Raw genomic sequence first — 13,929 nt, forward strand, 5'->3', positions numbered from 1 at the left:
ACAGAATTTCCTTCTTGGACTGAAATATGCATTATACCCGCAGCGAAATCATGTTGTCCTACTGCGCATGCGCTATTCCTGGCCTGAAACTGCTGGCGTGAACCTGCTGGCGCATATCCTCTCTGCAGACAGATACGATTGGGATAGAACAGGGACTACTTCAGTGAAGCTGGCCCCTCAAACAATCAGAAACTAAATAAAAACGTTTCCATTCGTTAGTGCTGCGTTTGTACTGGTTTGTGCAGCGAAAATTAGCGTTTGTGCTGTTATCTTTTTGAGAAATTAAACAATCGTATTTCTTACCTGTTATGTAACACAGTCCCTCATCTGTGGCCAAATCGCCCCAAAGTGGTCTCCTTAGTGTTGTTTTTGCTGGTTTGTGCAGCAAACATCATTATTTAGAAATTAAACATTTTATTTGCAATTTTTGGTAAGTGATAGTGCTGGTTTGGGCAGCGAATATTGTTATTGACAAACTAAACGTTTTATTTGCTGTTATCGTAAAGTCGTCTCGTGCGTTAGTGCTGGTTTGTGCCGATAAAATAAATGCTTGAGCTATTTTAGTTATTAGGTGTGAATTATTTATCGGGTGACATTACGCAACCACATCAAAGTGGTCTCATTCGTTAGTGTTTGTGTCGTTAAAATAAATGTTTCAGGTATTTGATTGTTCAGTTATTGGCAAAATGATATAACTACACATCATCCATCCATCCATCCATCCATCCCCCCCCCCCCCCCAATAAAGTCTAAAGTGGTCTTATTGAAGCTTTTTTTTAAGTTGTTGGGCTAGTGGGATTTCCCATATGTAGCACATTTTTGTGTAGTTAAAGGTGTTTTTTTTTTAATAATGCTTGTGTAAAATAAATGTTCTCTCTAAATTCTACAGTAAGTGAAAACATTTGGTGTATTCCCCATAGTGGGGCTTGATGGAATTCATTTGAATTAAATGTCATTAAAATATATTTCGTAACTAACTTCCTACGTAATATACTTTTCATAATTATGAGAATAAATGGTCAAACTTATTGTCAAATGAAGCACTGAATCAGTATTTTTTTTACGTCTGCTACTGGAAGATGAGTGAGCAATACCATTCCAGCACCAAACTGAGTGACAATTGAGGTATTTGGTGACTGATTAACTGTGCACCTACTGACAGATTACAGTCTACATTGATGTATAAAATGGTAGAGTATTACATTTTACAAGAGCCTTTATTGTGTGGTGTTTAAGGTTTTGTAATTTGTTACTGAAATTATAAAATAAAACAGCACTAATGTAGCACTGACGAATAAGAACACTTGTGTGGTTTGGCCACCATTGAGAGGCTGCGTGATGCCACCCGTTAAATAACTTTCACCTGATAAATTGCACTAATTTATTTTAACGGCTCAAATCAGCACAAAGGCAGCACTAACGAACGAGACCACTTTGGGGCGATTTGGCCCCAGATGAGGGTCTGTTTAACATAACAGGTATGGAAATTAATTGTTTAATTTCTCAATAAGTATATCAGCACAAACACTTGGTTTTCCAGCACAAACCAGCATAAACACAGCATTAATGAACGGAAACATTTTTACTCAGTTTCTATATGAAGGGCCAGCTTCCCTACTAATCATTTAAATTACTTTCATAGGTGTTCTACCGTACAGTTTGAATAATCTCCACAGAACAGCACTTTCAAATGAATGGGTGAATGGGACTCACTGGAGTGGCCATACACATCGCCATAGCCAACCATCAGACTGGATTTATTAAACTGGTTAAAACGGATCATATTCCCTGGTAGGGGAATAGTGAGCTGGGTCTGTGCGTCTGGTAAAATTCCTTGACTAGGGAGCTTCTGTTTCATAGTGAGTGTAACCTTTAGTCACTTGCTTGTTTTGCAAACCCCGCGTAAAAACGCACGAAATGCGTAAAAGCGCACGAAATGCGTAAAAGCGCACAAGATGCGTAAAAACGTACGAGATGCGTAAAAGCGCACGAGATGCGTAAAAACACAGATGTGTAAAAGGCACGAGTTTAAAGAGCGCACACAATGCGTAAAAGCCCACCATGCGCACTTGTAAACGAACCTATTCGTAATAATGATTCCATATACTTTTAGTTAACTGCTTAAGGCCAAACCGATAAACCGCTCAGTGTTAATATATATACATATAAACGTGACGGAAAACATTTAAGTTAAGTTTCCTTACCAAAAATAAAAACTTGAAAGCTAAGCATTGAAACACTTACTTGCAGGAGCCTAGGAACACTCACAAACAGAAGCCACGCTACCAATCAGCTTAATTATAGGGGAGTTTCCCGCCTTTAGGAGTGGGACATACCACTCCTGAGTTTATGGCAAGGGGTGTAATAGTGTAGCCTTATGTTTATGCCATATGTTTAGTAGGATTTTTTTTCATTTATGCTTCAATGTTTTTCTCTTTTGATACAGTATGTGTCCTATGCTTCAGTGTTTAACACTTGGTATAGCATATTCAAGTTCATGTTAGATAATTTAGTCCATTGAAGTTTTTCAGATGGATTGGCCTCGAGGGAGGGGCTCAGACTTTATAAAGAGGAGGTAAAGCAAGTGCAATGTGTGGAGGATGTTCTCTTCCACCAGGAGAAGCCCTGAAGCTAAGCAGGCCTCCCTGCTGGTTAAAACATTTGTCGAATTTGTCAAATATTTGTGGTGAGGTCTTGGTTGTTTTGCAGCAGCGTATATATAATTACTGCCAAGACGAGAGATAAGTCTTCTTTACTTTTTGGCCTAAGGTACCAAAAATAAAATAAAACTCCGGCGCTCCTTCTGGTCAAGATGTACAATGCTAAGTCTAAGCCTATATTTTCTTACCCTTCTGGTGCACCTCAACAGTACAAAAAAGTTGGTGAAGTAAAATAAATATTTATTTTGATGGCTAAGCTTGTATAAGTGATTCCATAAATAATTTTGGTGTGTTCTACATAAAGAAAAAAAGGTTTGTACGGGTAATGCATCTTAGAGATCTGGAAATACATGAGGACATTTACAAAGGGACACGTGGAGATGCCAAAAAGGACACTTGGAGATACCCAAAGGGACACTTCACTCTAAGAAAAATAAGTACAGATTTGTACTAAAAAGAGTGCAAATCTTGTCGCTGAGGCTGTAAATTATATTGCGGTACAATACCTTTGTTGAAAGTTTTTTTTGTACTACTTTTTTGGACTACTTCAGGGGTAACACATCTGACCCTGTAAGGACCAATATTATACTTTACAATAATAAAAAGTGTACCTTTGAGTACAAGAAAGTAATCATACCACTATTTTTGAGTGTGTTGGAGTTGAGACACTTGGAGATGGGGGATCGGGCCATCTAACCCGTTTTTAGATGATTTTGGCACAGATGAATTAGTGTGGTTACGGTATGCTTAAGATAAAGATTATATCAGATAAAATTATATGTCCTGTTATTGGATTTTACAATCATTCCTAGTGAACATTTGATCTCAACATACCGCTACCAGTAAGACGGTACTAAGCTTTCATTTAACATTAACTTAAGAGGTGTGGACCAATCAAACGGAGAAATCGCGTTGCGCAGCAGAGAACCCTTAGTTCTGGAGCGCTGAGACGCGCACACATTTACAATTAAGCGCAGGAAAGCGTTTTGGAAGCACGATAATTTTCGCCATTTAGGTTCAGTCATTTGTTGTGATCGTGATAAGCCATATATTTAAACAAATAATGTACGAACATTTAGTTTTTTTTTTTTAACGCGTATGGTCTAGCTTGAGTACAACGCAGAACTACTGGATCTCAGTCTTAAAAAAAAAAAAAGTACAAGTACAAAATGTGAGCTTTTTGATAAACACCGTAAGATTAAATATTTGTCGTTAAAACCAAAATATTTTTTTTATTTAATTCCTGTAAAGAAATGTACCATATTTTACTCAAGTGATACAATTACTAGAAAATCTTATTTGTTCCCATTGTTGAAAACCTATTACGAGAAAAAAATTGAAACATTTTAAAATGAAGGAAACAAATGCACATAAAACAATTTAAAATTAATAAAAACCATTACCAAATTCATACTGCACAAACGCGCAGCTTGTGCTCGTCTGACCTGTTTTTCACCCAAACACTGTTACATACATGTAAGAATAAAATGTTACGCTTAAGTCCAGTTAATTGCAGAGCCACGTGATTCAGAGCAAGATCATTTATTAAAATTCCACAACACAGGAGGAGAAAACAGTTTACACTTCCACTAGAACAAGAATAAACAATGAAATGTCTTTCAGATCACAAAGCAACCAAAGTACTCTGTAAAGGTGGTTCCTTGGTTTACCACCAAGGAACACCATCCATCATCACAGGCTCCTGCAAATCACAATGTAACGCAGAAAATTAAATCAGTAAGTAAAAATTACAATACAACAGAATGTAAAGTTTGTTGGTGCCAGAAACAACCCTTAATGGCCTAAAATGTTCTTGTCAGCACAACCCACCACCACTCCGACCCAATATGCAAGAAACGGCTTAAAACAGAAGATAAAAATACAAATTCAGCAACCTGTCATGTTGGGAAGGCTAAAGTAAACCTAGCTTTAACCAGATAACCCATAGTGTGATTTATCCTTTAAAATCTGTGGAAAATTCTACAGCACTGTCAGACCTTCACAAGTAAAAACCCTTTACATAACTAGTTCTGACTCTGGTATAAAATCAGTGTAGAAATCAAACAGAACAAAATAAACAAAAAAATATATAAATGAACAAATTACACCAGCAGCCAAATCAGTTCACAAACAAAACAATTCAAAAATAACTAAGCAGACAATGGCATTAGTTATTAGTAAGAAATTTGACAGTAGAACACATATTAAAATAACTTACAAATACATACACAACTTCCAGTAACCCTATCTACCAGTGCACCGCTACAACTTTACCATACAGGCTCCCCCACAAAATACCAACCACACCTTGGACTGTGCTTAAATAGTACCACACCAGAAGTGGCGTGATGTCACTTCCAGGTATTTTGGCGGGAAACCCGTGCATAAAAACCTCCCAGGGCGGTTTTTTATAAGGACTCAAGTCCTTAGCTCTTGCTACAGTGAAATGCAGGTGAGTCCATTGTGTTCAGTAATATGATAACCAAGCAAGTTTGGTTCAACGCATCTGAAACCTTTCTATTAAGAGTTCATAAGATTTTATTGAAATTCTATTTTTTTTCTTCTTGTTTCTGCAGGGTTTACTCTGTTTTTGGAATGTGGTGCTCTCTGCCTGCTTTTTGTTCATATCTATGTTAGTCCTTTAAAATAAATCTAAGTTTATTTGATCAATCAATTAAAAAGGAAAAAAAAAACAGATTCTCTGGTTCCTAATCATAAAATTAAATGTTGGTATGGCTGTAATTTTGGGAGGGGCACAAAACTGTGTGATGTATGTCTGACAAACAGACATTAATGTATTTATTTACATACATTTATACCTACGTTTGTATTGATCTGTCCAGACAATTACATTCATTAAACTTAGACACAATGTGTCCCTAAAAAAAACATTCCTTTCACCTTTGGAATCCAGAATTCCGTGCTTTGCGAGTGTAAACCACACTGTTGCAGCCAACCAAAGTAAAAGGGTACAAAAAATGCAAGCTGAGACAGTAATGCCTGCAGAAAATTATCAGGGCAATTATTTTGCTAATGAGCCACAAGTGGAGCAACAGGACCAATAACCTTGTAAGTGATACTAGAGCAAACAAGTTGAAGTAAAAAGCCTTGTGAAACAGGGCTGCCGCTTCTGGACTTCTGCTAATTCGTATTACTTAAATAAGATTTAGCTAGCTACAATATTCTAACTGAAACAGCTGTGTTCTTAGTGTGAATTAAACTGCAGGCAGGATATTGCAAGGATATATGCAGCTGATGTCTAAGATTGGGAATTTAGGGTCCTCTCTGGTGAGAATGGGGAATTGCACAAAGCATGCGGAAGAATTTTAAACTGGGCGGCTGTGATGCGGTCTTCTTTTAAAGCGGAAGAATCTGATTCCAGGTTATGATCAGAGGGAGAGCGTGCGCTCACCAGAAACTTCACTTCAACTACACACTGTTTTTACTATCGGTGAATGAGCTACTGCGGTCTGAGTGTACTCTTCTGAAGTCTCCATTGCTGCACCAGCCGCTGGCGTTCAGTAAACCTGAGCCGGATCCTCTTTCAAAGGCTGTGTGACATGCCCAGAAGAACTCCCGTGAAAAGCGACCAGACACCAGTTTTTAGAATGAATATATTGGGTTTAGCAGGGGTGGTTCTTGCACAGTGGTACCATTAAACACAGTCACTTCTCCACTTAAAAGCTTCTGCTTTCAGTTGAGAAACAAAATACAGCCTACCATTTTAAAGCAACTAAAGCAGATTTCATTCTGAGCCATTTCCCCAGCATTTTTTAATTCAGATTTATTCTGTAATTGTGATAAAATTAGTCACTTTTGGACCATTTAAGTACATTTAATTCATTAATTTAAATATTTTTATTCAGGGCCTTTTGAGCTGAAAGGAAGTATAAAAATAAGTCAGTGTGCTTTTTGGTATTCACTGTTGTCCAATGTGCGTTCATGGAGCTAGGGAAGAACATTACCCAAGATTAAATGTTTGTCAAAGCTTTACATTTAAACACCTGTAAAGAGAACCTATTTGACCTGATTTAGATTTTAAAGTATTTTATATAATTTCCGTTGGAAAAAAATCTAGTAAACTTAGAGAAAGTAATAGAAAATTGAGTTTACAAATTAGAATACCCAGAAACATTTCAGGACAGTTTGTGCTTTGTCTTAACTGTTGTCTAAATAGTAAAAAACATGTTACCATTAAGGGGCAATGTACAATGTTTTTTTACCCAAAAACTAAATGTTACAATAAAATGGCAACACTACCACAGTAGTAACAGAGCAATGAGATTTTCAAAGCAAGATCATTTATTTAAAATTCCACAATACACAGCAAAAAGAAGTTTACACTTCAAGTAGAACAGGAATAAACAATTAGACAATATTCAGGTCATAACCAAAGTACTCGATGTAAGGGAAGGAGTGGAAGATTTCGAATGTAGAGGCCAAGCAGGCTCACCACAAAGGAACACCATCCATCACCACAGGTTCCTGCAAAGTACACTGCAACACAAAATTAAAATGTCAGTGAAATCACAAAAAAAAAAAAAAGTAAAGGGGGTGGGTGCCAGAAACACCCCTAAAACAGCCCAAATGCATCTGCCAGCACAACCCACCACCACTGCGATCCAGAGAAATACAGAAAGTACAAGAAATGGCTTAAAACAGAAGGCTAGAGGTACAAATCCAGAAACCAGCAAAATGTGCAATGCAAGTAGTCAACAGATAACCAGCAAACTACAAGCCACAGAGGCTAAAGTAAACCTAGCTTTCACCAAAGAGAGCCCATGGTGCAGTATGTGTGGTATAATTTAAAATCTGTAGAAAAGTCTACAACACTAGCAAGCCTTTACAACCCAACTAATTCTGACTTTTTAAATACAAGTTCTAAAATCAGTGTGTAATTGTTTACATTTCAGCAGAGAAAAGTAGTAGCTAAACAGGCTGTAAACAAAATCTAGTAGCTGAACATGTAGACCTTGGATGAACCTAAAACCAAAGAGATTGTCATTTAGGCTACAAAAAAAAAGTATTAAGTAAGCTAGTAGCTGAACAGGTTGTGGAGAAAGGAAACTAGTAGCTTAACAGACTATAAACTAAACAAGCTAATTTCTGAGGCTATGGGCAGGGAACACCATTTGCTCAACATGCTAGTAAGAACCAACAGACTGAGTAAACAATAAGTTAGAAGGTAAACTACAGCAGTCAATGGACTGTCTGGAAAGCAACAGACATTCAATCAACCAACACAAACAAGAACCTTGGGGTTTGTTAAACATTATAGGTAATTCCCAAGGCAAGACATGCTAAACATCACTGCACCAATCCCTGTTTCCTTAAACAGGTGAAGTTGTTGGTTATACACTTTACTTTACATAAAAATAAATCAGGAATCATTTAAAATACTCTACCTTCATGATGGGCTGCAATTGCCTGGCAAACAAATCACACAAGAAATTGAGTGAAAAAGGAAAGCCCCTGCTAAAATAATTCACAAATACATAGACAACTTGCAGTAAACAACTCCAACATTACAGACTACCCCACAAAAAACAAATCGCAATTCTTGGACTGGGCTTAAATAGTACCATACCAGAAGTGGTATGATGTCACTTCCAGGTATTTTGGAGGGAAACCTGTACATAAAGCCTCCCAAGTGCAAGTGTTCTGTTGTTGATCTGGGTAATGCTTGTCACAGTTATTTTATTTTATTTATATATTTTGTATTTTATTTTTTATTTTTTGCTGGTAAGAACATTGGAGTAATATATAGTAATATAACTAAACAAGCTTGTTTCAGCACATCTGAATTCCTTCTGATTGCAATTAAAATTTCTGAAGTCTAAACATGTTGGTTCTATTGAAATTGTAATTGTCCTTTTTTCTTTTTCTATAGATTTTAATCTGCCTTTTGGTTGGGTAAATTGTAAAGCTGCAAGAAGCTTATTATTTATTTTGTATAAGTTTATTTTGATCACCTGCTGTTGTCTATTTTAAACCTCACAAAGTTGTTCACTTCTGGGAGAGCACAAACTTGAGTGATGTATACCTGCCAGAAAAAAAGAATTATTATTATTATTATTATTATTATTATTATTATTATTATTATTATTATTATTATTATTCAATGTTTTTCTTCCTGAACATGACGTTTGCATTAATGTAATGCAGGTATCCATTAACCTTACAGACACAATATGTAAAAAAAAAAAAAAAAAAAGGTTTTCACTTTTAAAACCCAGTATTCCATACTTCACAAGCCTGATCCCCAGTGTTTCAGCCAACCGAGCCACTGCAGGGCTGAGGTGGAAGACTCTTAATTTTCATTTTAGAAAGTAGAATAAAAAATGCTCTTGAAACAAATGCATAATTTCCTTTTTTATTAAAATTTATACATATTCTGTTGTGGTCAAATTTAAGTCAGTTTTGGACAATTTAAATATTTTTGAACCAAATATCAACGAAATTTAAGAATTTTAAGACACTATTTTAATTATTTCAATACTAATCACTTAAATTATATAATTTATATAACCACTTAATTTATAACTGTTTATTAATTATAATAAAATTCAATCAATACAAAATCCATCTCTAATAAAATTATAGGTAGGTAAAACCCAAAGAGTTGTTAAAGGAAGTGGGTTAAAGGAAGTGGATGTGATGGATAGATACAGCTCTAACAGTTTAATAGAGAAACGCATCAAGATGAATCGTCAGGAACATTGCACTCCACCTTCAAAGCAATCATTTACTGCTTTAGTTAATTCTGCTCCAGATCTAGCTTTATTTCTAACTCTTCTTGATCGTGAATTTGGTCTAAAAGGAGTTTCTACTAAGTTACCTCAAGTGAAATCTTCTGCCACCAGTTCTGATTATAGACTGTGAGGTGTCTCGTCTGAGTATAAATACGATAACCAGCGACACAAACAACAGACGTTTGGAAATCAGTAGAAAAATAAGTTAAAGATAAAAAATAATTAAGCACATTATCAGTTCACATTAAGCAACACATAAAATAATTAAATAAATAAATATAATGGCTGTCATGACAAACAAGTTAGAATAGGATTTATTTTCTAAACAATTTAAAAAAATGTTTATGCTTTTTATGCGACGTTAAAGTCTACGTAAAATTCATTTAAAAACACTGGGGATTTTAATATTCTACATTTGTGAATAAAATATTTTGATTAGATTATGACATTATTAACCCATTAATCCATCTCTGCCCTTACTGTCATTTATTCCAGATTTCATCAGTCAACATTTCTTTAGGTGATTCCAGGTATATGAGGGAATACAGCTGTAAGGAAAATATGTTCTGTTGTGTCAGATTTCTGTAACTTATATTACATTTAGTACAATCTTTTGAGGAACAAATATAATTTACCATTCTTATAACTTCTGAGTTCTTTAGCCTCATATCGAGGCCTGTTAGCCTCAGCCTTTTGTAATTCGAATGGACTTTTTATCTCAAAGGGTTAACATTCATGGCTTACAATTTTACAATTACCTTTTGAACTAAAATTACTAAATAAAGTAACTTTTTAATGATATCATTTTTTAAGATGCACTAGTACATATTTGCCTTTGTGGGCTTGCTAAAATGAGATCAGAAAATAATCTGATCTTCATGACGTTCTCAATTATAGAAAACTGTGGAATAAAAACAGTATAAATACACTCAGTTTTGTGTAGATTATCGCAAAACAGCGCCCACTACGGTCATATAATTCAACACTCACAGCTTTCGGTGTAACACCGGTTCCTGTCCCACACGTGGTTGTCGTGCTTCACACGAGAGCACAGGAGGAGACTGCAGTTCAGTGGAGAGTTTTGCTGAGAGCAGCCTGGAGAAAAGACTGAATATCACGCAGATCCAGGGCCGCTATGTCGTCCGACAGCGAAGATGACAATCAAGGAGTCAGGGGAACTCCACAGAAATCACAGGAGCAGCGCAAGAGAGGTGAAGTTGGCTAAGCTAAGCTAATTCTGCAAACTGCTTACTTTTAGTGCTAACTGACCGCCTAACCTACATAGCTAGTAAGCTAAGCTAAGCTAACCTACTGTTTACATTTACTGTTAGCTGGCGAGGGTGCTAGCAGCTGCTTTAGCCAACGAACACTGTTTTTTACTAAATAACAAGTTATCAGTGTTTATGCTTAATGCTAACTAACCAGCTAACACTGTTTATTATGAACTGACACGTTCTCAGTGTTTAGCCTCAATGCTAAATAACCAGGTAACACTGTTTGTTTATTGTTAACTGACAAGTTCTCACTATTTAGCTTTAATGCAAAGTAACTAGCTAACAATCTGTATTCCTAAATAACAAGCTCACAGTGTTTATCCTTAATGCTAACTAACCAGCTAACACTGTTTATTGCTAAATTACAAATTCTCAGTGTTTAGCCTTAATGCTGACTAACCAGTTAACAGTGTTTCTTGCTAAATAACAAACTTACAGTCTTTAACCTTAAGGCTTAAGTGCTGTGGGTAATTTAAGTGCTGCAGTAGAGAGTGCAGTAAAACGATACTGCTGTATTACAGACAATTTGACATAATCTATCTAAATTACTTTTTTCAGTCTGTAGTTCATTTGAATTTGATTATAGGCCCTGCACAAGTTTGAACATTGAATTTTGTACCAATTCTGGTTATTGACTGGATCTGATAAGCTTAAATGGCAAAAATGAAGAGAGAAAATTAGGGTGTTCTAAAACTTTTGACTGGTAGTGAAGGTACATTTAATTTTAACTCAGTATTATTTTTCACAATATTACAGCTGGTGTGTCACTCTTAACTTATGCAACTAATGCATTTGAGAGGCTCAGTATTAATAACATACTGATAACATGCATTATGTATATATTTTTAAATCTCCTCTTCTTTTTGAACTTGCATATCTTTGCAGATTCAAAGTACCAGTGTCCTGCAGATTTTGTGTCTTATCAATACGGTTCCAGTGCAAATGCTCTCCTGGATAGTAGTGACCACACAGAACTATGGCTTATTAAAGCACCTGCTCGCTTTGACCCAAAAAGGTGAGGATATTCACATGATTACATTAACAGTTAAACGCTTCAAACTGTAAGCAATGACATGCTGACATATATGATACATTTTTAGAATGTTTTTAGTGTTTGTAAATGGTTCTCCTTTATTTATGGCATACTTTTCATGAATTCCTTTATAGTTTTTTTTATTTGATTTTGTTGTCTAAATGGGAAAAGTTTGACAAATTGTGGAATTAATAAAGGATTATCTTATCTTATCTTATTAGTTGAGAGTAATGGTTAATGCTGTTTTTTATTATAGTTTTGCAGGTTTGAAAGTACCTTTATCAGGCCTGGAGATGGTCCAGTCTACTTCTGGTACAGCACCTCAGATCTACAGCATTCTGGGAGGTGGAGCTGGGCCTACTGATCTACGTGTTCTGACTTCCAGCTTTAAGAAAGACAGGAATTTGTCTTTGTCTGCTTCAGGGTTTGCTGGCCTTCTCAGCATATCAGAGAGTTATGGTGACTGCAGTGGAAATCAGGGCCCCATTGCAATTCCTGCAACTCCAGCTCCATCCGTCCCACCAGGCCTCAGACAGCGCTTCCAGCCTTTCGGCAGCTCGACACCTGCTCATACAGCAGAAGTGTCTGCCCTAACGTCACCTTCACCATCTAAGAAAGCAAGGCTAGGCCCAGAGGATAGCGAAGGACAGACAAAGAAGAAGAAAAAGAAGAAAAAAGAAAAACACAGCATGAAAGAGAGCTCTGAAATGGTACATATTAAGCAAGAAGTAGTATCATTTGAATACGGTGAAATTCAAAACCCAGAGCCAGCAGAGGAAGAGGGGCTGGTGGAGAAAAGGAAGAAGAAGAAGGTGAAAAAAGAGAAGGAGAGAGGGGACAGACTGGATGAGGTTGAAGCTTATGTCTGTTCAGTTCCTAAACAGGAACCTATTGACAATTCATATGGGGACATTGATAGTCCGGCGAAAAAGAAGAAGAAGAAAACTCTAGATGAGTAGAGCTTCATTGGAGTGGGTCATAACATATTGTGGGGGAGGGGGTAGACTGTACAGCTTGATAACACATCTGAACCTTCTAATTCGTGAATTCAGACACTTGAAGGAACAGCCATTGCTTACAGTTATTCAGTTGTGCACATACAGCTTGTATAACCATATATATTTTCCTTACAAAAACATCAAGAATAGGACTTTCTGAAGCAATCACATACATGTAAGCATAAGATCATCATTTCCAGTGCTGAGCTTTGTCCTTTTAGGGGTTTTGTGATAAATCATCCAACATCAGTACCAGATCTTGTTCATTCTTTCAAGACTGCAATATGCAACTTCACACTAACGTTCATGGTCTAGAACTAGTCTAAAGTGCTACCAGGGGAGTTGATTTGGTTACTGTAACAGTGGGGCAAATATTGTACTAATATTATTGATAACAATGTTTTCTGGTTTTGGACTCAAGACAAATCAAGAGACCATTTACACCTAGTCACATAATGTGACTAGTATGTGAATTATATTTTAAAAGAGTAATTTAAGCATATGCATACACATTTAGAAGTCATATTCATCTCCAATTTATCAGACGGAATTCCAATTGCTGTGTAAGATGGAGAATTATAAATGTTTTTAATGCTGACGTTGTTTCTAGTGTTTTGTTTATACTGGGAGGACATTTACTATAACCATAACATGGCTCAAATTAGGGTTTGGCTATATATTGTAAATGCTGATATGCACACATCATTAAGAAATAAGAAAGTTTCTGATTGCTTTAATGTTTGAAAGGAAGATGACGATAACCAGAAAGAGTAAATTCTAAACATTATCAGCATTATTTATTAAGCTACACATACAGAACTATGTGTAACGTGTGTATTGCAGCATTCCAGACAAATTCAGTTTTAGAGGTTCCTTATGGTGTCTTGTGATAATCCATCCCATGCAGCTGGAATAATCAAAGACACTCACAAAGTTCACTTATGTGAAATTTGTCTCATAGAAACCTTGCAATAGTTAAAAAATAGTGACATGACAATTTAATTTAATCTTAATCACCATAATCTTGTGCAGTTTGTGGAGTCTTTATAATACCACAAAGTGTTGTTTTATGTTCATTTTTAAAACATATTTATACTTAGATACAAATAACTATTTATTGTTTAAATATAAAATATATTAAATATGTATGTTTTTGGGATGATGCACTGGATGCATTTACAGTTGCATTACAGTTGTAAAGTCAAAGTGTAT

General features: G+C 35.9%; 1 protein-coding gene and 1 long non-coding RNA gene across 2 annotated transcripts; one reads left to right on the plus strand and one right to left on the minus strand.

The window, feature by feature from the left end:
• Positions 1–6,957: 6,957 nt before the first annotated feature.
• On the minus strand, positions 6,958–8,346 carry LOC125782595 (uncharacterized). Its single transcript, XR_007425316.1, has 2 exons — positions 8,066–8,346; positions 6,958–7,157 (listed from the first exon to the last, which is right to left on the minus strand). It is a non-coding gene; the product is annotated as an uncharacterized LOC125782595 (long non-coding RNA).
• Positions 8,347–10,391: 2,045 nt separating this feature from the next.
• polr1g (RNA polymerase I subunit G) lies at positions 10,392–13,315 on the plus strand. Its single transcript, XM_007236825.4, has 3 exons — positions 10,392–10,623; positions 11,572–11,701; positions 11,976–13,315. The coding sequence occupies exons 1-3, from the start codon at positions 10,548–10,550 to the stop codon at positions 12,676–12,678; spliced, it is 909 nt and encodes a 302-aa protein (XP_007236887.2). The 5' UTR covers positions 10,392–10,547; the 3' UTR covers positions 12,679–13,315.
• The last annotated feature ends 614 nt before the right edge of the window (positions 13,316–13,929 follow it).

This window comes from Astyanax mexicanus, chromosome 18 (assembly GCF_023375975.1).
Source record: "Astyanax mexicanus isolate ESR-SI-001 chromosome 18, AstMex3_surface, whole genome shotgun sequence".
In the NCBI taxonomy this organism is placed as follows: domain Eukaryota; kingdom Metazoa; phylum Chordata; class Actinopteri; order Characiformes; family Acestrorhamphidae; genus Astyanax; species Astyanax mexicanus.